The sequence below is a fragment of the Calypte anna genome, chromosome 2 (assembly GCF_003957555.1).
Source record: "Calypte anna isolate BGI_N300 chromosome 2, bCalAnn1_v1.p, whole genome shotgun sequence".
Taxonomy (NCBI): Eukaryota; Metazoa; Chordata; class Aves; order Apodiformes; family Trochilidae; genus Calypte; species Calypte anna.
In genome coordinates this window covers 55,927,749-55,955,739 of record NC_044245.1, presented here as the reverse complement: position 1 = coordinate 55,955,739, position 27,991 = coordinate 55,927,749, and the positions used below count along the sequence as shown (strand labels likewise).

General features: G+C 39.9%; 1 protein-coding gene across 4 annotated transcripts; it reads right to left on the bottom strand.

The window, feature by feature from the left end:
- Positions 1 to 1,103: 1,103 nt before the first annotated feature.
- On the bottom strand, positions 1,104 to 27,645 carry PIK3R4 (phosphoinositide-3-kinase regulatory subunit 4). 4 transcript variants are annotated; one of them, XM_030444937.1, is made up of 20 exons: positions 27,540 to 27,638; positions 26,533 to 27,315; positions 25,094 to 25,227; positions 24,334 to 24,916; positions 21,931 to 22,065; positions 19,815 to 20,036; positions 17,312 to 17,485; positions 16,022 to 16,167; positions 13,875 to 14,078; positions 12,849 to 13,050; positions 11,513 to 11,712; positions 10,395 to 10,605; positions 8,432 to 8,597; positions 7,479 to 7,643; positions 6,129 to 6,340; positions 5,724 to 5,855; positions 4,289 to 4,389; positions 3,192 to 3,280; positions 2,663 to 2,771; positions 1,104 to 1,733 (listed from the first exon to the last, which is right to left on the bottom strand). In XM_030444937.1, the coding sequence occupies exons 2-20, from the start codon at positions 27,260 to 27,262 to the stop codon at positions 1,563 to 1,565; spliced, it is 4,086 nt and encodes a 1,361-aa protein (XP_030300797.1). In that variant the 5' UTR covers positions 27,263 to 27,315; positions 27,540 to 27,638; the 3' UTR covers positions 1,104 to 1,562. The 4 variants fall into 4 exon arrangements, with proteins under 4 accessions (XP_030300797.1, XP_030300798.1, XP_008494225.1 ...); XM_030444938.1 differs by having other exon boundaries at positions 27,511 to 27,609; XM_008496003.2 differs by having other exon boundaries at positions 26,533 to 27,645.
- Positions 27,646 to 27,991: the final 346 nt, after the last annotated feature.

Sequence of the window (27,991 nt, the reverse complement as noted above, 5' to 3'; positions counted from 1 at the left end):
TCTAAGTCTCTTTTAAGTAGCTGTACTTGCTGAAATTAACACCAAGTTTCTCAGTCAGTGTCTGCTTCTAGGACTGATAATGCTTGATGTTTATAGTTACAGCTAAAAAATGGTATGCAGAACCAAGGACGCTGCTGAGTTCTGAGAAACATTTTTTGGTCCAGAAAGAGAAAAAGCATAGAGGTCACACTTGCAACCCTCCTTTAGGGAGGGGTAGACAAGACAGGTGACCAAAATTGACCAAACACAATATTCCATCCCATACATGTCATCCTTGGTATAAATTTGAGGGATCACAAGGGTCAAACCTCTTCACTTTTGTCTTCACCTTCACCCTTCCTTTTGGCTCTTCTTTGCCTGCTCCTGTTTGCTTTGGTATGCTGGGAGGATTCGATCCGTTTGTCTGCCTGTGGTCCTGATCCATGCCAGCCTGAATCCCTGTGTTCCTGCCTCCAGCTCCTGACTACTGCTGCCTCCAGAAGTACAGCCTGGACTTTCCCAGGGCTGCCGTGCGGCCTCAGTAGTGATGGGAGCATTACTGGGGGGAGGAGGGGAGGATTGTGATATAGTTTTTCTGTATATTTGTATATATTTGCTTTTCATTTTTCATCATTATTGTTTCACTAAAGCTGTGTAGTTTAGTTTCCAACCCATAAGCCTCTCTCCCTTATTCTCTCTCCATTCTTTATCAGGGAGAGAAGAGGGATTAACAGAGAGCATCTGTCACTCAGTTAATTGCTGGCACAGTGTTAAACTGTGACAATGACAAAATTTGGATCAGACAGTGAAAGAGTGGCAAGAAAGTTCACTGCCTCTGTCTGGCCTCCAAAACTGCCTCTCTTGTGAACACTGCATTATAAAAAAAACACTTCCTGCTGAAAGCTGGTGTTTTGGCTATTTCTGATACCCATACTGTATGACAGAGAACACCATCCCAGTGGAGCTGCTTTAGGTTCCCAGGACAGTGGAGCTTAGCATTTGACTCAGATTTAAAGCAAGCTATATGAAAGGCACAAAGTAGAGCTGAGCATCTGACACAAGGTTAAGCTGAGGATCTGACAAAGAGGAACAATGGATATAAAGAAACCCAAATACTAAACAGGTAAGCTCAGTGGACTTTATTGTAGTTATTAGAATGTACAGGGACATCATTAGTGCATTGGTTCTCATTTCATTTCTCAGATTCAACACAGGAGCAGTCAGACACTGAAGTATATGTATCAGCTCTTTGCTTTTTGCACATTTAGAATGTGTAACGTGGGACATCTTTAAATCATTCCCTGAAAAATTCTTGAAGAACAAAGTAATCAAACCCAGGCTAAACAATTTCTTCAAAGATATTTGGTATTTCAAGGAAATGCTGTGGATACCAAACATCTTTAATAACAGAAGTGATTAAGAAGTGCTATCAGGGTCCTAGGATACAGATAACCAATTTTATCACCACATTTGTAGTCTTTAAAGTCCATTCTCTTCCATGATCTGGAAACAGTCCTTGAAAACTCTGTTATAACGCTATTTCTTTATTACAAATATTTACATAATGTGTATTAATACAACTTTTATTTCCACACTTTAACGATTCCATCCCTTGATGCAGTTACTATAAACCCTTGTGTGGTCTGGAAAGTTGCGATATCTGTGATAATATCATGATGTCCCACTGGCAGAGACTCTGGACCCCTCCGAGGGGTCTCATCAGTGGGCCCCAGTTTTTGCTTGTTTTGAATTTCCTATAGAAAAAAATGAGAAATATTACTTACAGAAATATGAGCATTTGCAAACAAAGCTGCACATATTACCCTACCAGTGTAAAAAGACCAAAACACAAACAAGCAAACTCAAAAAAAAAAAAGCCAAAAAAAACCAAACCCACAACCTCCCACCCCATGGTAGTTTTCTTAGCACTACTCCTTGGTTCATTTACTTTCATCACACACAACCTAAGCCATAATCTGAACTGACAATTCAGCTCTCATATTAAGGAAATAACTTTCTTCTTGTATTTATTTCAATGACACTAGCTACTAACATTTGATATTCCTAAAGGGGAAAAAATGCTATGGCAACACACACCTCAGCTCCCTAAGGGCTTTCTATAAACTGGTTCAATAGCATCAGTGTAATTGTTTAAGAACTTCAGATGAAACACTAAAATATCATTGTAGATATGTAGACCCAAACTGACTTATTTTTTCCAGTCACCTTTGCAGTAGCGTTCATTCAGTCAAACTGAAACACAATAATATTCACCAACTAGCAACACTGTCAGTTCCAAAATCACTCTCAAAAATGCAATAAAAAGTGCAGAGTGCTGCTGCCATATTGTTTTGGTGCCAATACATTGCCTTGCTAAGATCGTGTCCAAAAGACAGGCCACTGATCAAAACCAGAAGTGTTAAAATAGCACATTTCAAAATACCAAAAGAAATAGAAGACTGACTTCTGCATGTAAGTAGCATTTGGCAACTTTAAATCTGTCCAAAACAACTGTTGTTTTTTTTTTCTTTGAAAAAAACTCCTTCCTACTTGCCTCAAAATGCAATGCTGACACTATCCGTAAAAGGTGAGATGATAATTAAAGCCAACATGTAATTAATATAACGCAGGGAGCCATCGAAAAAGCAAGCAGAATAGGTGTCTATTAAACAAATCAAAGTACCTGAACCACCTCTGTGCCCTCAATTATCTTCCTGTAGTAGGAAACAGATGGACAATTTGAACTTCCAGCTACAACATATGATCTCTCAGGGTAGGCTAGATCCCAAAACCTAAACACAAAGAAACAGAATCAAGCCGAGACGTTCAGTTTTATCAGCTTAATACACCTGTCTAAAAGCTGTCAGGCTCTCATGTTGAAATTGAGTGGGTACAAATGCTATATATGCTTTCTGCTCTTTGTGGGAGAGTGATGCAGAGAAATCAGCATTCAAACTGATTTAACAAATTCAGCTTACACATGAGTTATGGCTTTTTTTCTTGCCATACACCTTTCAAGATCTTTACAGAAGTGTTTTAGAGCAGCATTGAGTTTTGCACTGCTTTTGCTGAGAACAATTCTCTCTTCACTGATGCTTATTAATGAATACCTCTTCAGCATTGTTTCTTAGGGATGCTTGCCAAAACTTAGCACATCAGCAGGGGTGGAGGAGAGGAGGGTGTCAAACAGAAAAGATTTTTAGTTTTATTACCTTATTTTCATGTCTGAGCCTGCTGTCAGTAATATGGGGTTACCAGATGCTGGACTGCAATATATTCCATGGATGCTGTGAGGAGAAGGCTAGTAGGGAAAAGGGATATGTAAAAAATAAGCTATCACCATTAGCTGCTGCCATGTTTCAGAAAGGGAGTGCATTCCTTATCACATACATCCACCCAATTTCCAAATCTTCCTGGCAAATGCCAAGTTACTTTAACGGGATGCACCTTAGTGTATTAAGGTAAATCACCTCCTTAAGTCTCACAGAGCAATGCAACAGATATAATTCTCCATAATTTTGAAAATTACATTCTCAATGATGGCAAATGAGAGAGATTATTTCTAAAGGAATCGGGAAGGCTGAAAGCACAGGGATACTCTAAATTTTGTGCTATGAAGGCATTAAGGGATAGATATACAACAGAAAACTATCTTGAATCACAGACTTCCCTGTGTGTGCAGTCAACTTGGAGTCTTCATAACCTGTAAAAATTCAAGTTAGGTAGATTCCAGGCCTGCATTTACAATATCTAAAGAAGCAGCTGTGGGGGTTTTTTTGTATATATTTCTGTTTTAAGAATTATATCCCTGATTGCTCCTCTCCCAACTAACTCCTTGAAGAGAGCAACTTCATGATTAAGTTTAATAGTGGCATTGTACTAGAGAAAGAATGTGCTAAAGAGCACATACAGAGAGATAGATACATACAGAAGTATCCACAATCCCAGAAACAGCAGGTAAAAGTACATGATGCCACACCATGAATTTTAGCTTTCCCCTAATCTTCACAGGCTTGCCCAGCTCATTGTTTTTTTAAGAACCAGACTAGAGGTAGCAAGTGAGTGTCACAAGAACATTGCACAGACACTTCAAGATATTAATGAATATTCAGGTTACACTGCTCTTTTACAAAGGGGTTTAATTTTGACAGCAAATCAATTATGGTGCCAAAATGAAGCCCAGGGTATGTTCCTGGTGCCAGACTGGCACAGCAATGGAGACAGGCAACTGTCCTGATGCACAGCATGGAGCCCGAGGTTGTTCTAGCCCCAGCTACACAACAAAAATGGGAAAAGAAGAAGACCAAACCTGCAGTTCTGAAAGCGGTGGTGCACTGCTGGCCCACAGAGTGAAGCGTCGATCACCAGTTTCCATATCCCACATGGAGACTTCATTATTGCCTTGAACAGCTACAGGAAAGATATTGACATTGCAAAAAAATATAGAACAGGTTAGCTGGCTCTGGCTATGTGTTCTCTACTGACCTGACATAGAGGGTATGACATAGAGACAGTCTCCACCTGCCCTCTGCAGCAAGTTTTGTGTTAATCTTGCTTTAGCAGTAAAGCCATCCCTGAGTTTTGTTCACTTTCCTGCTTGGAAGCAGCTTTGGTATAGTTAAAAGTGCCTAATTTAAAGGAGATTATATGAAACCTGTTTTTATCTCCAACCCTTTAAAAAGGTTACTAAAGTCTCACTTTCCTCCCTAGGTAACTTTTCATCCTTCTTTGAGGAAGATGGATGGTCTGCTCAGCATGGTAATAAGGGACTTGGGAGATTACTCCTGAGCAGGTAAGAGAGCAATCCAAAATTACAGATTTCAGTAGCTACAATGAAGCTCCACACACACGTTTAGTGTGGACAGGCAAAGAATTCTGCCCAAGGGAGCCTGGAAGCAACCCAGCAGGCAAGGACTTCTTGGTAATATTTCAAAGTGATGAATTTTGTCACTCATTTACTCTTCAACAGGGAGGAATCAGACTAGAAAGTATAGAGCCGCTTGCTTTATTTGAATGTTTTTTCAAGAAATTTGTTTTATTTCCTAGGGTTAAAATAAGATAAAACAAGACGGGAAGCCAAAAAAGCAAGTAAAATATGAAACTCAAATTATTCTCATTTTACAACAACTTTGTAAGTTTTGTTATCATAGGACTAGGTTAAACTACTTGTCCATTTCAGAGCAGGTTCATCACACAAACATTCAAAAATATATAACAGTGCTACATGCAGTGAGGATGAAGCAAGTGTGAGCACACCCATTGAGGAATCTAGGGAGATTCAAGTGGGAACTGGAAGCAAACAACCTTCTCCACAAGACTGTGGAGTCTCTGCTCCATAGAGGAACTGAAGGCAGTGGCACAGTTCCCATCAACTTCAATGTATGTCATGGGTTTAGGTTTTATCTTTTGTAACATTTTGTCCTTAAGGAGTGATGTGGTAGACAGCACACAGGGAGGGACACTCATGAGAGTAGTAATGCTCAGAAGATAAGAATTGTAAAGGCTGTAATTTTCATAATGGCTTAACACTATCTCCCACCTCCCCTCTTTTAAATTTCAAAATGCCAAGAAGAGCACAACTGCAGCACACAAGGACGAAGCTTCCCTTCTTCCTCTCCCCAAGCAAAGCACAAGAAAACAAAGGCGAAGAAAAAAAAATTAAATCCCCCCAGTGCTTGACGCAGAAGCTGAAATAGAAGCCCCCTTAATCACAACTTCTGCCAACTGTGAGGCAATGTTTTTACCTGCAATTACCCAAGACTGATAGACAGGATGCATGAGCAGGCGTCTGATTCGGGCCTTGGAAGGATGGGAATGGCTGGAGATAGGTAACTGAAACCTCATGTCCCAGCATGCCATGGTGCCATTGCTTGTTCCTGGTGAGAAAAAGGTCCCCGTAGTCAGAAGGATAAATACATGGAGTTTTGCCCACATCCTTGCTCTGTGTTCTTTGGGAGATGAACTTGAGCCTCAAGTACTTAGAAGGCAGAATACTTCCCACAAATAGATCAGGAGGTATTTCCCTCCCCTTATTTGAGAAAAGCTTATCTAGTTAAATCACACAAAAGCTTGAGCTATAGTTACAGTAAAAGAAAACCATAAGTGCAGGGGTGAGGAGAGACAGAAACTAACAAGAAACATAGGCTTACCAATACACAGCCAGCACTGGTGTATGTCCACAGCAAATGAAGTTATGAGGCCTAACTTCAAATCATGTTTCAGTGTCCAAGCGTTGCTGCTGGATCGCAGATCCCATCCAACCAGAGATCCATTAACTGTACCGTAAGCCAGCACTGACTGGACCCCTGAATTGAAGTGGTGCATATCTACCACACACCCGTCATCCTTCAGATCCAAGGACCTGGGTTAGAAGAATACACCAATTTAAGAAACAGGTATGACTCCCTCCAAGTTCAAGGCTCCTTCCAATACGTAACGCTGAGCAGTGTTTTCATCTCTGTGTCACTTCACAAGGCATCTCCTAGAAAGAACTTTCTGATTTTGGTACAACAGATGCTTAGGCTCTCTCAAATCTCCCTGCTAATAGGACCTGCAAGCATTCTATGGTTTAGTAAAATGCTATAAGCAGCTCTTTGCAAACAAACATAGCTCTGTGCTTTGTATCTTTCACTGTGCTTGATATTTCTCTCCCATTCATGCTTCACATTTAGCAGATACTCATCTATCATCAGAATATATGGGCAAGAACACCCTGTTCCATGTTGTACTGCCAGCACTATCAATCGCTGACTGTGTGAGCAAACAGACACCTTCTTCAGGCACAAATAATGCTGTGTATGTACCACAAAGGTAAGTCTGGCTTGTAGTTTCCATCTCCATGAGATGTGGCTTATTTCACTTCTGAACTTAAACCCAAATAGGAGAGGATATTTGAACTTTGGACATAAAAGAAGTTCCTTGAGATGGCTGCTAGATTGGCTGGGGTGTGGACACATCCCTCACTCAAGCTAGAAGATTAAGGTGTTGTATCAGTGCCAAATACTAAAAAACTGCTCATAAGGACAGATGTGTGGAAGAGCTAAACGATCCCCAAAATAATAGCCCATGCCCCATATGTTTGCCACCTTACGTTAAAAACCTGGGAGAAAAAAATTGCAGCCAAACTGAAGCCAAACTACATGTTAAATGCTTACAAATGCATCTAATCTAATCTAAATCTAATGACATGCAACAGGATACTCAAAACCACTTTATAAGTATTAACATCATCAAATCGAGATAAGAAACTACCAATGCCTGTGCACAAATAGAAGAATTAAGATCAATTAAGACTATCTGATTAATAAAAGCTTATAATGAGTCCAGTGACCCTAGAGCCACCAATAACCCACAACTGCCAATCCTCAGCCCTGTACAATTGCCTTTCAACCTTTCATTATGAAGCAGGATAAGATCCTGGATTAAATCAAAGGATCTAATCAAGGGAGATACTAACAGCTTAAGCTCTGCAGTGAGATTTAATAACTCTGAGTACATACCTGCTTTGTATTGGGTGGATTTTCGGAGATTTAGGGAGTTTTGAAGCTTCAATACCAAGAAGCTGGATGGCACCATTATCCGAAGCTATAGCCAAGTAATGTGAGCCTTGGCAGAATGTAAGTGTCTTCACATGTCCTCCAATCCGAGAGTATGTCAAAATTGATCTGAACAGTAGGGAGAGAGGAAAAAAAGAATAATTTTTTTGTGTCATATTTATAAAAAATAAATTACTTCTCCCAAACACCCACCAATGGCTCTTAAGAGAGCTTGCAAAATAACATTTTCTAAGTGATCCAAAATCAAAAAGCATCATAGCCTAAATTGTCTCTGCGAGCTTAACTCCTTATCTTTGAGCCTCAAGGTTATGATAATCTCCAACTGCAGGTACACATTTGTCTACAAGTAAAATAAAATTCTAACCTCAATCCATATCAAAGTAGCATACTGTAGTCTCTGTTATTTAACTTACACTGCAGTCCACTAGATCTTTTTCAGAGTATTTGGGATAAGAGAATCTCTGTCTCAATAGATATCTCTCTCTCAGAGAATGTCAGCCCCACTCCACCCATGTTTCAACCAGCAATACAGCTTCACTGCATCAATTATCAGTGGATGAGACAAGTTAAGCATAAAGCTAATTTGTTCCAGAAACCTCAGTTGGCTCTAAACAGCAGCATCAGAATATATTTCTGTCTGTACATAAACAAAATCAAGAAGCCTGTAATTAATACAACTGTGAAACAGTCCCTTTGCATTTGCTAGCAATTTTTTTTCTTTTATCATCTAATTGAGACAGCAATCTAATATTTTAGAGTTGCATGCAAAGAACATCAGTATTTTTCTTTATTGACATCTCAAGCACACCCACAAGTGAGTCATGTTTTGCTCTCTGCTCTAGTTTATTTTGCACTCCAAAACAGCATCCACAAAATCCTATGAGTTTTAAACCTACCTGGTTGTAGTTGTTTTTCCTTCCATTTTTTGGCTGTTCCAGATTTTCACTGTGCCATCATTTGAGCAAGTTGCAAAAATGGAGTGTTCATCAGAGACCCGTATGCGGTTCACTGCAGACTTATGTTCATGAAGGTGAGCTACCAACAATCCTTTGGGACGCCATCCTGCAGGGAAGAACAAAGCCATGAAGTTTAATTTTGACTTCTTAGCCTAATAGGGACATAAAAATCCCCCTCATAATGTACAATAATAGCTATATCAGAAAAAAGTAATTACAGCTGCAAAACACAGAAGGCACCAAAAACACAGAGCTTAACAGATTTTAAATATTAAAGGCCAATCCCTATTTGCTGAACTCTAGATTACACCGTATTGGCAGATCTGGGCAAGAGTTTCCTCTTTGACAGGTTCTGTGTACATTCAGTGAAGTCACAAAGAGCCCTTCTTCACAGACTAGTGCACAATTCTCCTGTTCCACTGTTACACGCCACATTGACAGCCTCATGTGCCTAATAAAATGAAATAACAGCTTTCCTACATCCCATAGAAAAATTTACTCCAGAACTTCAAAAATAAATCGAGGCGTTAAGCTGCCAAGAAATGTCTCCTGCCGAGAAATTACCAACATTTGTGTGATGTGTTTCCTTCTCTGAAATAAGCACTGTAGAAATATCTAACATGAGTCTACTATAGTGAAGGATTAACAGTAGATGAAGACAACAAAGGACAAACCACAGCAAATTTCAAAGTAATGCACAAATTTGAAATATGAACATTTTTCTGTCTCTCAGTCACTTTTGTGGCAGAGCAGGTCACCTGCTTGTATTAGGACACTTTATTTCATAGGTTGTAAAACTCTCTTCAGGAGACAAACACATGACTTAGCCAAGCTCTGTTAAGATTAGCTATGTTCAAACACTATGTGGTATGACCATTTTCTTGATGATTTTCTACTACTTCCATTAAACTGGCATGGTAGTTGTATATGGCCAGGTGGGAAATTTATGCTAGATTTACCAAAATACTTTAGCATCACCATGCTGATTACTGCAAGCCTAGCTGGTACACATTCTGCTCCCAACATCTGGAATTTAGGCACATGAACTGCCATTAGCAGAGGGCAGCTAGGAATCTCCATACGGGATACCCAGTGACCAGCGCACAGGGAGAAGAACACCAGCATAACATGCTGAAACCTGATCTAGGTAAATCCCAATCTCAGTTTGAAGCTTCAAAATTTAAATTGGTGTCATAGGGAGATGACTATGATTTAAAACTCTGTGTTTTCTCCCAGAGTGGCTACCAGAGCCCCCATTAGTAAAACCTGGGTGTTGATCCTTTTTGGTAAAGGAAAGGGAACAAGAGCTAAAAATGTCTCTCCTTCTCCTCTGAAAACAACCATGTAGAATGCAAGCACAAATCTTCTCTTTGTGGCTGGACACTGTGTTCCTGTCACCATTGCTGATGGGGGCAGGCTCCTTGGTAAATAAGGGCAGCTCAAACAACCCATCCCAGCACAAGTGCCACTGGGTAAGAAAAACAGACCAAGAGGTTACAACACTCACAGGATGCCTGAAAATCTGAAGCCACCCCAAGCAAAATGCTCACATTTCTCACCTCCCAATGCAATGTTACTCTCCTTGCCCAAACCAAGCTGCAGGCTGCTACAGCATGGCCCAGTTACAAACAACCCACTTCAGAAAACTCACTGGAACAAAGCACATGATCTGAGCTTTGGACCAGTGGTTTGGGTCTCCTGCTACAGAGGTGAAGATCTCAGGTCCAGACTCTTTTCTCATAGTTTATGCATGTATTTTGCCAAGTGGTGGATGCATTTCCAAAACTAATAATTTCCTCATCTTTTGCATTTTTTCCTTGAAATTATGCTGTTGCGACTCAAATTTGGTTGATTAGTTGGTTGGATTTTTTTTGTCTAGTAACTTCAGTGGCCTGTGATTCACCTGGAGGTGGGGGCTTGCTCTCCCACTCAGCATTCTCCATCATCTGTTTGGCAAGTCTCTCTGCATTGCACTGTTCCCGCTTCTGCTGGATCAGCTGCTGAAGTTCCGTTTTGCAAGTGGTGATGCGTAACTGGTGTGCAGACGGGGATGCTGTACTGCCCAGTGCCTGCACAGTTGGTTTCCTGGGCTGAACAACTGTTCCATCAGATGCCTGTAAGAGATGAGCACTTAAAAATACATGCCTTACATTCTACACACTGATAAAACCTGCTCTTAAGATTACCAGAAAAAAAAAGGTCGAAAAATCTTTTCTATTGAATCAATTAGCAACAAATCAGCATTAAAAAAATGCACGAAAACAATTAAACCAGCAATAACTATTATTTTAGAGAAATCTTAACCATTCCCTTACTCTGCTCTGTTTGTCTAGTCTGTTCTGTATCCTATTTGTAGAACCTGTAACGTGCACACCTCTTTATGTGACTTTTACAGAAGCAGGTGCTGTTCTCAAGACTGACAGAATTACAGGTTAGCTCTTGAACGATTATTTATATTAGGTTTTAAAAATAAAACTGTGAAGTGATTCCCTCAGAGTAGACACTCATTTAAAAGCTACCAGAAGTTAATCTCCAACTAAAAACATACAAGAAAGAAGTAATCAATGTCAAGAGATGCTTCAACAACCTGCAGGGCCCCCCGCCCATCCTGCTGTAGCCAGTACTAAGTCTTACATGTAGGGGATGTCAAAATGCAGCTGTGATACAGCAGGTCCAAGTTAAAATCATGATATCTCTTCTCCTCACAACACATATCAGGACATGCAATCCAAGGAAAAGTATTCCCTGCCAGAATATCTTACCCAATAACTGGCTAATCCACAAATCCTCATCTCTTCATTCAAAGCATCTATTTATTAGTGAGGCTCCTCTCTCAATCTCTATTTTAAAAATAAGAACTTTAAGGTCAGCTACGCTGCTGGAGAAGACACCAGGGAATAGCACAAGTGTAAAATGACCTCCAAGCAAAAGAAGAAGGCCACATCTCTGCATTCCCACTTGACTTTAAAACAATGAAATAATTTCAGCTTAAGATGTGAAGATAGTATTTTTGAGCAATACCTGTGGAGAGGATGACAATGTGGCAGAAATACCAGCTGAGGACTCCGAACGAAGGGGTTTCCCAGCCTGGATGGCTTCAGTATCTGTAGTTTGTCCATGTCCTTTGGGTATTGGCTGGGAGATGTTAGTTGGTTCCAGGGATCCAAACATGCTTTTCCATTCCTCATTTACATTTGAATCTTGTTTTACATGTTTTCTAGCTATAAGCAATCAGGAGGGACAAGAGGAAGGGAAATAAAAAAGCCCATATTAGCAACAATGTTCACTCAGGTGGGTCATTACTTTCAGACTACAAGCATGTTCAATGCTTACATGTCTTTTTATAAATTTTACATAGCTGATAGAGAAAAATGTAATGCTTCGTTGTTTAACATAGCTGACAGGGATTTATGAGGCAAACAGAACACATGCGGCAAGTGCTCTGTTTACACCTTCTTAATCCTACAGCTGACTCATGCAACTCATCATTCCAGGGAATTTTGACATCTAAAAGGCTAAAGGATTAGAGTCCACAGGATAACTTTTTCTGAGAGCTACTCTATTACTAGTATAAGACAGGGATAATTTTGTTATTCTACAGTACGCAAATCATTGTCAGTGTCAAATATAATCAGTTCTCCATCACAATATCACCTGTAGATTCAATAATGTTATTTGTAAATATGAAATTTATTGATTTTCAGCATTATGCATTCCTCTGGAGTCTCTTAACACTGTAAAATATGGAAAGCAAAATAAAAACACAGGACAAATTCAATTTGATCAGAGAACTGGAATAGTTGTTAGCAGGTGGATTTCAGCACAGAACAAGGAAATAGGTTTTTCAAGATGAAAGAGGGACAGCACTCCTGAATGCCAGCCTACTCCAGCATCCCACCTAGGCCACTGTTTCCTATAGACTGCCTGAGTATAACATCCTGGATTTTCAGTTTCAGAGTTCATGACTTCTTTAGAGGTAATAAGTGATAGCAAAAATGTAGCCACTGTAATTTACACTGTTACCATGGGTCATTAGAGTCTTGGCTGTCACAAGCCGCTAAATAACCTGTGTGTATTACTACTGAAAATGTAGGAAAATTACTTAGATACTCTCTGAGGCAAAGTATCTCCATCTGTCACTGAGCTCCAGAGAGCTCTCCAGCACCTGACATTTCAAATTGCAGCAAGATATGTAGAAGCCATGCTGTGTTTTCTAACTGCAAACTCAGTGAGGATGATGACAGTAAAGTAGGCTGAATTACTGAGAACTCTTGCTCAGTAACTTAAAAGACAATTCTCTGACCCTGTAAGAAAGTCTGTATTTTATTTAACTATATAGACCACAACATATACCAACCACGTTTGTCATCAGGCTCCTGTTTTGTTTTAATAAGATCCACTTGTCTCCCAGTTATTCCCAGAGCTGACAAGTCAATAACACCTTTGTGACTGCTGTCATGCAGGTGGCTCTGATCCACTATATTGGCTTTTGCTTTATTTGATTTTAACATAAAGTCTTTCAGTGCTAACAGTTTGTCTTCCTCCTCCTCAGTCATCCCCTACAGAATAAAAGAATGGATAGTATTATTTACTTTTGACCAAGAATATGCATCGAGGCATTAAGATGGGAGAAGCAGTGAAATTAATGACTAGCTAAGAAAGTAGAAGGAGAGAACACATCCCCAGAATTCAAAACATCAGTCCATCACTTATACAAGATTTGGGTAAGCTGCTCTAGTGTAAGAATATCTTTCCTCTTCAGGAACAGAGCTAGGAATTGTGAAAGGGCAGAATAGCAATTAATATTGGACCACTGTCTGATGCCACCTGCTCAGTTGCCACCTATGCTTAAAGCCCACAAACTATAGGGAAAACAAGCCCACACACACTCAGCTGCAGCCCTCCCTCTTCCCAGCTCTCTTTACTTTGTGGGGTGATTCTTAATGTTTCCCTCTATACATATAAACCCCTATACTCTCTGGCTCCCTTTGGTACTGTAGTTCTATGTCTGGCTTTTCAGCAAATGCGTACTCTTCTCTCCAACATAACACACAGCACATCTTCTGTAACGCTGATACCATCACAGATGTGTCAGAAACCTTGAGACATATAACTGAGGACTTTAAGATAAGGATGTATTTGGGAAATCAAAATATATGGTTGCCCTATTTTTGAGAGATATTTAAGATTCTTTCTTAACTTCTGAACTCTTTATCCTACACGAATATACTGAAATCAACAAAGTCAATGGTTTGCAGGACCAGAACCTCAGACTGGGGGTCCTTCAGAACAGGAACTGCAAGGTTAGAGTGTGTATGGAGACACACAGAGCTTGAGCATCTCAAGCCTGACTTTCAAAGTACAAATAAATAAAATAAATCACTTGTGATAGCAGTTTCTTCAGCAGCTGTGCAACAGCAGGATCCTCTGGAGGTGGGCAGTCAGGGAGAGCACCATTCCTCTTCTTCTGACGCATCTGAAGGTGTCGGAAGAGGCTCGTGATATCCTTTGATCTTAAGACATAATCAAATATGGAACGGCTGACAGGCTCTTTAAGTACACTTAGCAGGACTATTTCTTTATCTATCTGCAATTCAAACAGAGAGATCAGTTAGTGTGAAGGAGGATGAAATTTTCTAGCTTGAATGTCAGTAACTGGACAACTGCATGTATTAATATAAAAATGCCTTATTAATATAAACATGCCTTTCTCTGAAGGCATGTTCTAAAAACCAGCTTTTGTCTCAGTCCTGAAGAGATGCTATCAAATGTACAACAAAAAAATCATGTAGGACTTAAAAATTACTGCACATAATTGTGCCAATAATCTAGATTCAACTTCTTTCCCTCTGTGAAAATCCCTGTGTTGGTTATACCAGGTTTTTTTCCATTTTCTTTCCCTGTTCTCCCAGAAGTCTCAGAACATTAACTTGTTAATTAACTTGCAATAGTAGATTAAAAATTCTACTACCAGTATTATGACATTTCATACTTTGCCTTTGTCGTACGTTTACCCTGTAAAAATATCAACCAGGAGAGCTTTTCCCCCATGTCACTCGGATTACCAGGTTTCCTCCCATGTATACAAGGGCATGAGAATGCACCAGCATGTAATTAAGTAATATTCAAAAGCATATTGGGACATTAGTAAATAGTCATAAGAAACAGATGAACTGGGGTTTAATTTAGAATCATTAACTGGAGTAATCCTATAAAGATTGTTCATTACTATTAAAACAGAAAATCCTAACAAGTTTCTACTCTCCTAGGTGGCACTTCAATGTCTATCTGTTTACAGAGAATGTGCTGGTATATATTAAGTCTTCTTTGCAATCCAGATTACTTGCAGACCCAACATTCATTTGAGTTTGTACTTAAATTTTAGTACTTGTTTTGTGCTGTTTCATGAGTAGGCCTTAAGATGGAGGAGGGCTGAACTATAATCATGAAATAGGCCCCCAGTTACAGTCTCACAATTAAATTGCCAAACCTAATTTGGCCCAAAATTATGGCATACATGCTTGCTTAAAAGTTGGAATACTCAAAATAATTGATAAAAGACGATGGGGCTGGGACTGCAAGTCTTCCTTCTCAACAGTGTCAGACGACCTTATTCTTACAATGTGCTGCTCTCAGCTGACTGTCTACATGAACAAGCCCAAAGTGAAGACCTATTTATTACAATCCAACTCAGTGTGACCTCGAACTTGCTTACTACATTTAGTGTTGCATAGCAAAGACTTATATACTACAATAAATGAAGCAGGAAGTGAACAAGACAGAGATTTATCAATCAACACACCACAAGGTGTCTAAGGAGATGTGAACATGGAAAAATGTTATTTTAGTGAAGTCACCACCTGCACGGTTTACAAGGTGTTCAACACATGATGCACTTTTCAATGTAAGTGAATCTGTTTCTTAACTATTTAAACACCTGAACAGCTATAATCATATCACCAGAATCACACAGGTCATTCCTAGATATGTGCTGTTATGAAATGATTTAACTCCTTCATGCTGAGCACTCTGCCCTTAGCCCTCGGCAAAGCGCTGAAACACAGAAGTAGCACTGCTGAAATCCTAAGCATGTTAATTGCTAACTAAGGGGCTGTTCATGTTTTCCCACAGAGAAATGTGTTAGCAGACCAGAACTAGAATAGTCAAATCTTGTAAAAAGCACAAAATGTAGAAATGCTTGTTTCCCAGACAACTTTTATACTCCTGTAAATCAGCATGATGTCACAGGAGTTTGATTGTAAACAAGGCAGGGCTTGAAACAAAGACATACCTGTTGATTTCAGCTTGTTAAACATTCTGCAATTTGCAACAAATCTTAGACAACAATCTTTCATATTTGAAAGGCATTGGCCATTCTGTCAACAGCAGAGATCAAAAAACTATATCCCCTCTAATCTCGATTGAAAAAAACCCCATAATCTAACATTCTTAAAGCCAGGACTGTGGCCAATACAGACTTAAGAATTGTGACTAGTCAAGATATGTTCACATTAATATTTGACATATTACCTGTATTATTGGTTGCGTGATAAAAGGATGGAGGTACGGCATGAGCTTGCAGTAGACATCAGCAATATTTAAATACTGTGCTACCACAGTGATAAATCCAACTGCACCATAACATATCCAAAGATTAGGATGGCACAGGAAAGGTGCTGGAAGAAAATTAGGTTGTTAAAATGTATCATTCATATTAAAGAGAGAGGATCACCCTATTTATGGCAGCCTATGATGTAATTTCCTTCCCCTAGAACTACCATCAAATGGAGCCTTCCCTGATGCAGATGGCTAAGATTAAAGCACCCTTTATTAAGAAAATTACTTCATGGACTTCACTCAACCTGTAGTGCTCAGTTTCCTTGCTGCTGCTGAACAGCATAATTTTCCTATTTATTAATTTCACTCTCTATCATTCCAGATTTGCAACAGAGACGATTAAAAACATAAAATCCCAGTCTTATTCTGGACAATTATGGGGAATCCTAATACAAGTTATTTACTTTGTTTTTTTCTTTTTAAGCAAGTACTTAATTCCTCATTTTTTCCCATCTCTTCCCTGAACAGTCACTATTTATATTGTAAGACTATCAACAGGTTTTCATCAGGCTCAGAAGTGCATCTCAATTACGTGGGTTTTAAAAAGCTGTAATCAAGGGACTGTATGAGACATAATTGCATTTGAAAAGCCTTAACATTAGTAAGTAGCAAAGCCTACATCTCAAAATATCAGCTATTCTTTTCTGTAAATAGCTGACAAATCTTGGGCACATCTAAATTCAACTGATAAACCTGATGAGGAAGGAGAGACCAACTCTGTATTTAAGGTTCTACTGAGTTAAATGGGATTTTATGGTTTTAGAAATAGGATGAGAAAGAATTAGGTATTGTTCTGAAGGACTGAAGCCTCAAAGGCTGTTGGGTAAGAGTTTGCAAGTTATCTGCCTGATCAACTTCCACAGGTAACCAGGAGTTTTTCCTTATATGAGGAAAAAACATGGCATGAAGAACAACAAAAGTTCTTAAAGCAGAATGGTTTAGAAGCTAAAGGTTTTTTTGCTGCTGTCCTACATAAAATCAGAGAAGACGCTTCCAAATTGTTCTGACAAAATTATTATTTTAGAATTCTGAGCACTAACACAGTCTAACTAGGAATACTTCACTGGCACAATTTGGCGTAGTTTCTTAAACAGTACTCCAGGTCTGCATGCCAGACAGCTAAATGACAGAGTAACTTTATGTACCATTAAGATTTTTTTTCTTAAACAGGAAATCAAGGTATTCTCCAGTATTTCAACTTACCGATATCACAAGCAAACTCATAAATATGGGGCTTTTGCAAGAGCCCTAACTGGCACATACAAGTAAGAGCATTGAGGGCTTTATAGATAACAAATTCTTCAGCATCACTGAGACCTTGCTGAAGCAGAGGTTTCAGTATTGATGAGCTTTGCCAACCAACGTAAGCAGCAACACCTGAAACATAAAAAGAACACATAAAAATCCAAAGTAGCACTTCATTGCCTTTGCTCACCAAAGTTTAAAATCGCTGTCCCACAGTCACCTCAAAATAGATTATTAGTCATGATAAAAAAAGAAAAAAGCTGCTTTGCATTCAAAGTTAAGAAAAATATTCTGAAAACTTTGACAAAAGCAGATCCCTGTGTCTGCAGACAGCCTTCCAGATGCCAGGCATAGACGTCAGCACACAGCTGCCCAGCAGAAGTCTGAAAGAAGCAAGGCAAAACCCAGCATTGCTCCTATGGAGTGGGGATGCAGTATCTGCACTTGTACATGGAGAGGACAAAAGAGCAACAATGAAAGATTCTGTTCACAGGATTCTGTCTTTTAACTTAGCAGTGGTGGTAATTTAAGTATCATTCAAATTTCTGACAAAACTGAACTGAATACTGGGCTAATTATCAGCAAAGTCTATAACATACTTATCCATGAAAGAATCACTAGCAGTCAAAACCAAACCATTAGAACTGTCTTCTAAACCTCTTCTAGCCTGAAATGGGTGCAAGATTTGCTGCTCAGTTAACTAGTCTCAAATTATTTGATATAATAAAATCATCTTTTCCCTAGTTTCAAAAATAAATCTATTTTTTAAATATTTTCAAGATTTTAGAAAGAAGCCAAGATCAAAACGGAAATGAAAGTAATTCCTTTGAATCTGCTGAACAGAAATATATCAACTACATCCTAGTAAAAGAAATTGCTTTCCTATTCTTCCTCATTTCTCACATGAAAACCAGCCAGTGTCCACATGAAAGTGTCACCTGGAATTGTCTAGATTAGATAATCCATCTACAATAATTACTCTCTGGCAATGCTCAGGGAGATGGATCTTGTTGAATTTTGATCTGTGCTCTAGCTTTACATCCATCATAATTCCTTCACACAAACCATTGGGCAAATGTTCTGATTGTTCTCAAGAGAAAAAAAATCAGTTTTTCATTGAGCTCGGGTTTGTTACTGCTATTGTCATACGTGACACACAGCATAGACCATAAGTGCCTCTGCTTCTAACCCAGTTATTCAGGATTGATCAATATCAGAAAATTCAGTAGCTTCCCATCAGCATCAAGATTCAACATAAAATAATTTTATCATTTTTACTCTAGTAACATAATAATCAATATACATGTTTATTTTTCATGCTGGGCTTTGCAATCAGTTGCTAAAAGGAAAAGAGGAAGAAGAGAGAAATGGCACAGGTAAGAGAAATCTCCTCAATGCTTGTTGTAGAAAGGAATCTGTTCCCAGCCACAGGAAGCAGTGTCTGCACATACTTAAACACGAGTCAGAGAGCTCAGTTTTAAAGATGTGCAAAAGCACTAAGTAAAAAATTATATTAATTCTTCTATGGAGGTTTTGAACAGATACTGGGAGAGAAGAGAGTCAAAAATACACACTGTGACCTCTGCTTTGGCTACCTCATTGCTCCTTCTAAACAAATCTTGACAAGCTGGCAAGTTACCAGCATCACATCTTGGCAAGGTTTGCCTGCACAGCATTTTGTGGCTGCCAGACATAATCAACCATGTGCCTATCACAGTGGCCCTGCTGAAAGTTTGATCATGCTCCTTTTTCATGCCACACACCTGAAGTACCATTTTTTTCCCTCATGTACTGCAGTCCGTTATGAGAAAGTTTTCTTGACCTGCAAATCCTGAGATTGACTCTCAGCAATAATCACAGGGAATAATTTCCAAAATGCATGCAACATCAGATATACGAAAAAACTGATACAAATTATGTCATTAATAAGCTTTTTAAAAATAATTTTAAGTTTTCTGAGCTGACCAGAATCTTTCAGTGAGGTTTTAAGGCACTACAAAAAGTTTTCAAATTATAATTTTAGCCTGTACAGATGCCTAATTTTCATTGTATGATGAACTGGCCTATTGAAGTTAATGGGACATGCACAGAGTCAGCATGCAGAAATCTCCCCATTTATTTGTCATAAATTTAGGATTTCTCAGTTAGTGGCTTTAGCAAAGACTCAAAAAATTTTCAAATAAATAGTATGTGAAGTTTATTTTTGAGGTTAATCTAACCTAGTCATAAATGCCTCAGACTCATTTGTCCATAAATATTTGCACTAAAAGAAAAATACTTACATTGTTTTGTCTTCACTCCCTAAAGAAACACATCCAATAATTCAGTAACCTCATCTCCTGTAAATTCTAAACTCTCTTCTTATAAAGTTTTTTATATGACTGTTAACAGTTTCCAGTATATATAAAAAATAATTTACATTATTATATCTCTACCTGTCTGGCTGAAATCAAACACTTACCAACAATGCTGTCAAAGAAAGCTCCTCGCAGATGCCAGTCATTCTTGTCATTTAAGAAAGTGATCATATGAGACAGAAGAACATCATTGGCTTTTTGACGTCCAAAAAAGACACAGAGACGTGTTATTCCATTTTCCATCAGCGTTTGTTTCACAATATTCTCTGGGTCACTTAGCAAAGTCACAACTTTCTGCTGGACCATTTCATGCAAGGCTTGCAACTCTGCGAGAGACACAGCAAACAACTGAGTTGGAGAAGCAATACAAGTACGTGTTCTACCTGCTGCTAAAGCAGATACACTGGTATGTCAGCCTGAAGAACACCTGATATGGTAAGATGGACAACACAGCAGAACCTCAATAATTCCAATGACTGGCTTACCAAAGATTTCAAACTAAGTATGAGGTGCTGGCAAAGCCAAGAAGTATATAAATGTGAGGCATTCTTACCAGATCAATATATTCTAAGCTTGCTGTAACTTCAACCAAGATGAGCCAGCTTATTATATAAGCTTATTATATATTATATATATCACCTGTATATATATATATAGGTGATAAGCAGATGTTAAGAATCTTAAGAATGTTAAGAATCTGATGGCATCAGAATGAGCCAGCAATGATGTCACAATCATAATTAAAAAAAGTTTCAAGGCAATTCTGGTTTGGTATGTTTATTTGACTATCAGTTTCAAAATCTGTGAACTGACAAGAGATCAGAACATATTTTTAGTTAGGCAGACTGGACTCATTAAGGATACAGAGAAAAATAAACAGTACTTTAAAAACTGAGGTCTTCCAATTTCATCAGCAGCTATCCTAGCTATGCATTTCATGGCTATACGTGTGAAAAATTTGAAGATGACCTTGCCTGTGATTTCTCCATGATGCAATCAAAAAAAAATACAATAAATGGAAATAACAGAATTGTTAATGCTTTGGCTATTACTGGAAGCTGTACAAGGGAGTTTCTCAAGAAAGTAGCACAAAAATTTGGCTGATTACCCTCGCCCTGAAGTCAGAAGATGAGCTAATTTGCTTTCTATGATCTATCAGTCACATGAAAAAGTTGCCTTCTGGGTTCAAATTTCTCATGCTTGGTTTCTTAAAGGGTAAAAAAGAATAGAACTATTCAAACTTCTTTCTTCCTCGTGTTACTGCTTTCGTCTCCAAGCTATTTTGAGGAATAGGGGAGAGGAGAGGGGAGAGTACTTCTAAGAAATACAGCCTGTACAATGCAACTCTTTTTCCCTCACTCCTCAATTCTGAGCACCCCAAGTGCAGGCTCTTGAAGGGGACTTTCTACATTTGGTTTTGGTAGGCTGGGTTGTGTGTTTTTTGTCGATTTTTGGGTTCTTTTAAAGTATCGTCCTGCAACTATTTCAGACTTAAGTGAAAGATGCCTTTTCCTCTACCAAATGGAGTGCATGTCCAAGATACTTAGCCCAAAAGAAAATAAGTTTTTAACCACAAAGTGTTCCCATCTTAGAAGACTTGTCCAGCATTGCTCCAGAAAATGATGCATGACTAAAAGTCACTGGAGATGACATTCAGGTCACTTATTACTATCCCTCCTTCCCAAGGGAGAGAAAATGAAAAAACACTATGAGGATTTTAAATCATTCTCTGAGCTATAGTTACCATCCATTCATTCATCAACTTTAGGCAAAAAGACAGACAATTACCAGGCACAAGAATATAAGAGTATCTGAAAAATACAATACCACCACTATGCTCGGATTTTTGTCAGGTTTTTCAAGGCTAATGCTGCCTGGCACTTCAATGGAAGCAGTATTTGGAATGCAGCCATGTTTTTGCAGCTGACTTGCTTACAGGACCATGAGTGAAGGTGGATATGCAACCAAGCAGCCAGCATCACAGTCAAATACCTTGAGAACTTCTGGAGTGGAAAAGTCTACTCATTTACATATTTTTATTGCCTTTCACAATGTTCAGAACTGAGATGTTGGTTTCTGAATGAAGCTGTAACACATTTACTTTAACACTAGCCAAGACAAAGCATTCTTCCCATTTAACAGTAAATGTAAGCTTTAAGAGATTAGGAAGGTAAGTGCTTTGCTATTTCAAGCAGGCAAGGTAAGTAGAAGTAACATTACCTGTGTCATAATTATCACTAGGGTGAGATGTTTCATCTGTTTCTTCACTGTTTGGCTCATTTTCCATATTCAGATTTTTTAGCTGTACTAACTCCAGAAATCTCAGAGCTGTTTCTGCCAACAACGCTATGTTTTCTGCAAAGGAAAGTATTTTGTTTAAGAATCATTCTGCTTGGCCAATTTACATCAGTCTGATGATCCTCTGATGAGAGATTTTAACCACTGACAACACCAGTCACAGTGGGCAAATGGGATTGAAATTACACATTTGCTCATTAACCCAAGTCTGGTTTAACTCATTATGCCCCTTGCTCCATTGAAGCTACCAAGTACATCAAATCACACAGCATTTTTGTCCCATACACAAGCTGAATAAAGGTATCAAGTATAACAATGATGAATTTCTAAATCTTCTAAAACTAGCTCTAAATGCAACCTAATCTCAGGCTGATGATTAAATACCAGAATTTAAAGGCCAATTAACCTGAATTAAATAACATGTCCATGTGGTAGACTGTAACAAAACAATAACAACAAACCACCAGACCAAGATTTGTATCCTAGGGATTAAAACAGGGTTACCCTTGAGGGCTGGATTCCAATTTTAGAACATTTGCCTCCATATCTATTTGGGCAGCCTGGCACTGTTCTGCACTGTCTGGAATCTGATGAAGCAACTCAGGCCCTGGTATATGGGTCAGGCCACTGCTGGCACAGGAGTAATCCCATCGAGACACAAGTCTCACTTAAGCAGCCATTGTGAGTCTCATCCAAGACAACAGCAGCATGCTGGTGGAGCCTGTCCACAGCCCACATCAAATCTTGTAAGCCACCAGTGTACAAAAAAGCGTGCTATAGTAACACCAGTGAACTCAGGTATTGGGTTATATATATTTATTTGAAATTTAAATTGCTTTCTTAAAAGAAGATCTATTTGAAGTTAGGACAACTTAGTCAGATTTAACCATACACAGCTCAAATAACCCTTTCAAATTTCAGAACATCTTTTATTTGTACTCAGTTTGAAAAATAAAGTCAAGCCACTTATCACAGAGAGAACCCCTGTGTAAGTAGATGCAACTGGAGTCCATGGGTACCAAGACCTGTAGCACTTTTCCACTTGCACAAAATGAGACTTTTTTTTTCCCCCCATTTTAGGTTATTTAACAAGTTCAATTTTGTATTACTTCATAAAAAAATAATTAATAGACCAGAATTGCACAAGATTAATTTTGTGCTTCTTTTTTTCTAATCTACAAATAAAAGTAAGGCATGAGAAAATGGTTCTTCTCTAAATCCTTATACGTGGAAGGCCACGGCAACTAAAAGCAATTGATTCTATTAATTTAGAATTCAGTATTCATTGCTTTCAGTAATTAGTTTTTTCAGCTTACTTGGTAAACAAAAGAAAAACATCATCTGGGACATTTGCAACTGAACTCCGCATATATAACTTTTAAAAAAGAAATAAAAAGCAAAACAACACACTTGAAAATATGTTAGTCATAGCAAACATAAGGGTAAATAGCAAACAGAGGTAAAACTGCAAGGGTTGTTCCCAAACCAGGTAGAACTCATGTATCTTAATAATGTATGAAGAAAACATCTGCTACAGTATAAGACAGTCTATTACACAGTAAATCCTGTAATTTCAGCCCCTGAATATCAAATTTCATTTTGTGGGAAAAACAAGTTGAAGCATAGCAACATGCTGATACTTTGTAAGTTAGTTTTGTATTAATTCAGTTCAATCAGCCCACTCTATGCAAACATTCTGCGCTAATGAAATGTCAATTAAGATAAATTAATAAAAGCAGGAAAGGGTGGGCAAGCCCAGAAAGCTCCGTTTGCATATGTAGCTGCACAGTGACTTCTCAGACAAGTATTTTTGTTATGCTCTGTCTTATCCAAGGAGTAGAGCCAGGGCTGTTTCCCTAAGCAAAAGGCTCTGAACTCCAAACCCTTATCTCAGCTGCGGGCAGACCAGCTGTGTGCTACATCCAGGCCCTAACCCAAAGAACACGTACACAGTCTACAAGTTGCTTGTATATGCAGAACTACAGAGAAGAATGAACGTTAACTTAAGAGGGAAAGAAGTTGTTCATCTAAAAGAAAGCAAACATATACTGTCAGCCATTTATTATGCAGCTGTTTACTCTGGGTAGTGATCTACACTGGAAACTCATCTGTTAATATCTGTTAACTCATTAATTACTAAGTAAGCCACCATCTGCACCAGTTAGCTGAAATGAATACAGGTATCTTTACCTGCAGTCATTTCTAAGATTTCTGGGAAGATTTACTGAAACATATACAGCAAGCCACATGATGATTTTAAGCAGAGGAAAAAACACTTTAGGAAATAAGCCCAAGATTTGGAGTTTTGACTGGATTTCCTCTTACCAGCATATGCAAGTCTGACAATGGTGGCTTCATCCTGAGCCAAGTGTGCAATGCCTGGCAGAATGTATTCTGGGTAAATGTTAATATCATTGCGTGGAACCTCCTTGACGAGAGCAAGAACTTTAGTTAGCGTCCTCACAGATTCTGCCCTCACCCTGGGCACAGAGTCGTTGCTGAAATGTAACAGGTAAGGAGTAATACGATCCAGAAGAATCTCTACACTTAATCTTGGTGCTAAATGAAGAATCAGTTCCAATGCGGCCAGTTTTGAATCACAGTATTTGAGAGTCTGTAAACAGGAAGTTATCACAGACACCAGAATAACCAGCCCATTCTCCTTTGTCTCTCCCTCAGCTTTCTCTGTGCGATCATGCCCACAGAGATTGTGAATGATGTTGTCCAGATCTTTACGTATGACCAATATACGCTCATCTGCCGACACAAACGTTTCCTTGGCAAACTGGGCCATGTAAGGCTGAAGGAAAGTGTAAAATATTTCAGGAAATGCATTGTTACGTTGCTGTTTCAAATAATCTTCAGCTGCTAAACGTTTATCTGGCTCACGATGGACCATCTGAGTGACCTTGAGAAAGGCAGATGCAGGAAGGAGCAGGAGAGAAAGATTAAAGGTTTTGACATTTGTCATAGAAAAAAAAAATAAAACCCCAAACCCAAACAATAAGCAATTTGTCACCAAAGTAGGTTAAATAAACTGTGAACTGACCACACAAATCTTTCTAATTCTGTAGTACACCCTTACCAGTTCTCTGATACTGCGGTCTTCAATTTTGCTTAGGACTTGATCAGGGAAAAAGAGGCCATTTCTGTAAGCCAAAAGCTGAGATAAATCAAACAAGGGTACACCTTCTGTGAAGAGCTCTGCTATAACACAGCCTGGGGAACATAAGAAAGGAAAAAAGTAAAAAATATCAGGATTATAAACAGAAACTTTAACTTTGCTTTCTATGTGTAGACAAGAACAAGCCCTATGTAATGCTTAGCTTGATTTAAAATAACGTTTGCCAGATTAACTCACAGAAAGGAGATAGCATCTCAAGCTCCAAAACATGGATTTTATACTTGATCCTCAAAATGTCTCCCAAGTATTTTATTTCAAACACACCAACAGCAGAGGAGTTTGTAATTAAGAAACACGAAGAAGTGACTTCAGCCACCCTGCCAGATGGAAAATACATCACCAGAAAAGGAACCCACATCACTGTCACGTGGCGGGAGAGTGCCAGTAAATCAGCATGGATTGGGCAGTAGGTCAAAGCTAAGCAGCTCTTTTACTGAAGGTAAAGAAAGAAGCTCTACTTCCACAGGGATGCTGCAGGAGAGCATACATTCACTGAGATGAGTTCACAAGCACAGTGAGGAATAACAAGATTGCCAAACAGCCCCCCCCCCACGTTGTGTATATGACACGTGTTCTCTTAAAAGGTCCCACTCCCACTCACCCAGTAGTCAGAATCTTGCTTTACCAATGGAGTGCCCTGGAAGTTTGGCTATAACAGAGGCTCGCAAAATGTAGTAAACATGAGGTTTCGATTTTCAATCACTTAGAGAAAAAAAAAAAAGTGGAACAACAAACCCCCCCCCACCAAACTTAAGGCTTTTAAGCTGCTCAAGACAAGCCCAAGACTCAAGACAGGCTTCCATTGTTGTACTCCATCAAATACATACGAGTAGGGCTATGACAGGTGCTTTCTTAGTTATCCAAGTTCCTGCCTGTGGGGAAAACAATAGGAGAAAGGGCTTCTAAAACCAATAGTGCTAAATTGCTCTGAAAGCTGGCTCAGCCCCCAGGGAGCTGGGCCTTAGGTGAACCACTGACTGGTTCTTCCTCTAGGGTCCCATGAGGCATATGATATGTGTCCCCAGACCTTCAGCCATCTTTTTCCCAGTGCAGAGTTGAGCCTAAACATAACAGTTTGTGATTTCCTTCCTCAGATAACACGGTGATGCACTTAGTGTATGTAGCTTAGTGTACTGTCTGTACTTTTTCTGAGTACAAAAGGTTTGGGGTTAGGTCTTTTGCTTAAAATAAGCAAGTTTTTCCATATGCTGTTCTCTAAGCACACTGGTAAAAAAAGGAGTGGTTAAAAAAAAAAAAAAAGAAAAAAGTACCCCCTGCTTTTCTGCACCCCTACCATAGCCATAAAGAACACACTGATCTCTCCCGGTGGCTCCAAGTACCTGCGGAAAAGATATCCATTGCTCGTTTTAACTCCCCTCTTGTTCTCTGGTTGCTATTTGCTAAGTCTACTAAAGGAGTTGAAGGGTCTCGCATGTTTTCCAACTCGGTAGCAAACATACTGCCATCCACAAAGCGCTCAGGAGCGATGTAACACGTTCTTCTCCGTGATGTGTCGAAGAAATAATTGAAGTCAGCAGGGTTGTCTTCAGGAAGGTAAGTTGGTTTAAAACTGGCAAAGTCAGTTAGAAGAACCCAGTTCCAGCTGGTCACCATGATGTTCTCAGTTTTAATGTCCCCGTGGCGGACTCCGGATTTGTGTGCTTGGTCCACCGCAGTAAGGATCTGGAAAGCGATCCACCTTTTTTCAGTGTTGTTCAAGAAGGGCCTGGTACTGATTCGATCATAAAGATTATCCCGTACATACTGTCTGAAAAGCATCGCGGCCTTCTCGGACAGGGTTGCTTTCTGGAAGGGAAGGCAGTTTTGTGCCGAGTGTAACCTTATCTTCAGCTCCTCCAGCTCCTGCTTGTAGCTCGTCAGGGGTAAGGTCGGGTCTTGAATGGCAAACACCTTCACGACCACCAGCCCCTCCCGGTGCTTGGCTCGGGCGACCTTGAAGAACCGGGTGCTCCCCAGGCTCTTGTCGTATTCGAAGTCGTGAATGTCCGAGAAGTAGCTGTCCACCGAGAGGATCTGCGAAGGGGCGATGCCAGCCAGCTGGTTCCCCATGGCGGCACCTCCTCCCGGCCGCAAGCAGCGCAACAGGGGTCTCCCGCCTCAGCCTGGGGACAAAAGCAAGGCGGATTTCACACCGTGGCCGCAGCCACGGGATCACTCCCGTTCCCCGGGCCCAGCCCCGACTCCCACGGATCCCCCGGGCCACGAGCGGGCTCTATCGCCGCGCCTCCCGCCCTTCCCCAGGCCCCGCCGCCGGGGCAGCGCTGCAGGGGCCGGGCCCAGGGGAACGGGGCGCCCACCGTGGCGGCTTCGCAGCCACAGCACCCACCGGGCGCGGCCCGCCCGGCCCAGGCAGCGCCGTAACACCCCTACCCCCCGCCGGCGGGATGGAGCGAGGCGGGGCTCAGGGCGGCGGAACCGGCACCATCAGGGGGGCGGGAGAAGGGGCGGTGCCGTGAGCTCACATCCTGCCCCGCCCGGCCGGGTTGCGGGGCACCGGGGTGTGGAGGTTGTGCTTGGTTGTACCTGTGCTTGGCTGTTCCCCACCGCCTGTCAGGAGAAAAGTGTTGACTCACGGCTGCCTCAATGACAGAATTTTTGGCTTTTACTATGAAGTTTTGTTTTTTTTTTTTTTATTTCTCTGTTGTTTTTTTTAAAGGGCCGCTCCTCATGCTGGCTGGTGCTTTGTAATGGGAAGAGGGATGAGGGTAGCAGCAACAGTGATGTGTTCAGGCAGTCTCTGTGTTATTTTGGCCTGGTTTTGTTCAGCACTGTCAGGGA

Excerpts from the sequence above, each read along its gene's own strand:
- PIK3R4 (XM_008496003.2), bottom strand. The coding sequence starts at position 27,262 with ATGGGGAACCAGCTGGCTGGCATCGCCCCTTCGCAGATCCTCTCGGTG. Across the intron at positions 8,598-10,394 it reads GAGCAAGCCCCCACCTCCAG|GATGGCGTCCCAAAGGATTG; the intron begins GTGAATCACAGG and ends TCTTCCCTGCAG. Across the intron at positions 2,772-3,191 it reads GGCTCAGACATGAAAATAAG|GTTTTGGGATCTAGCCTACC; the intron begins GTAATAAAACTA and ends CTTTGTGTTTAG.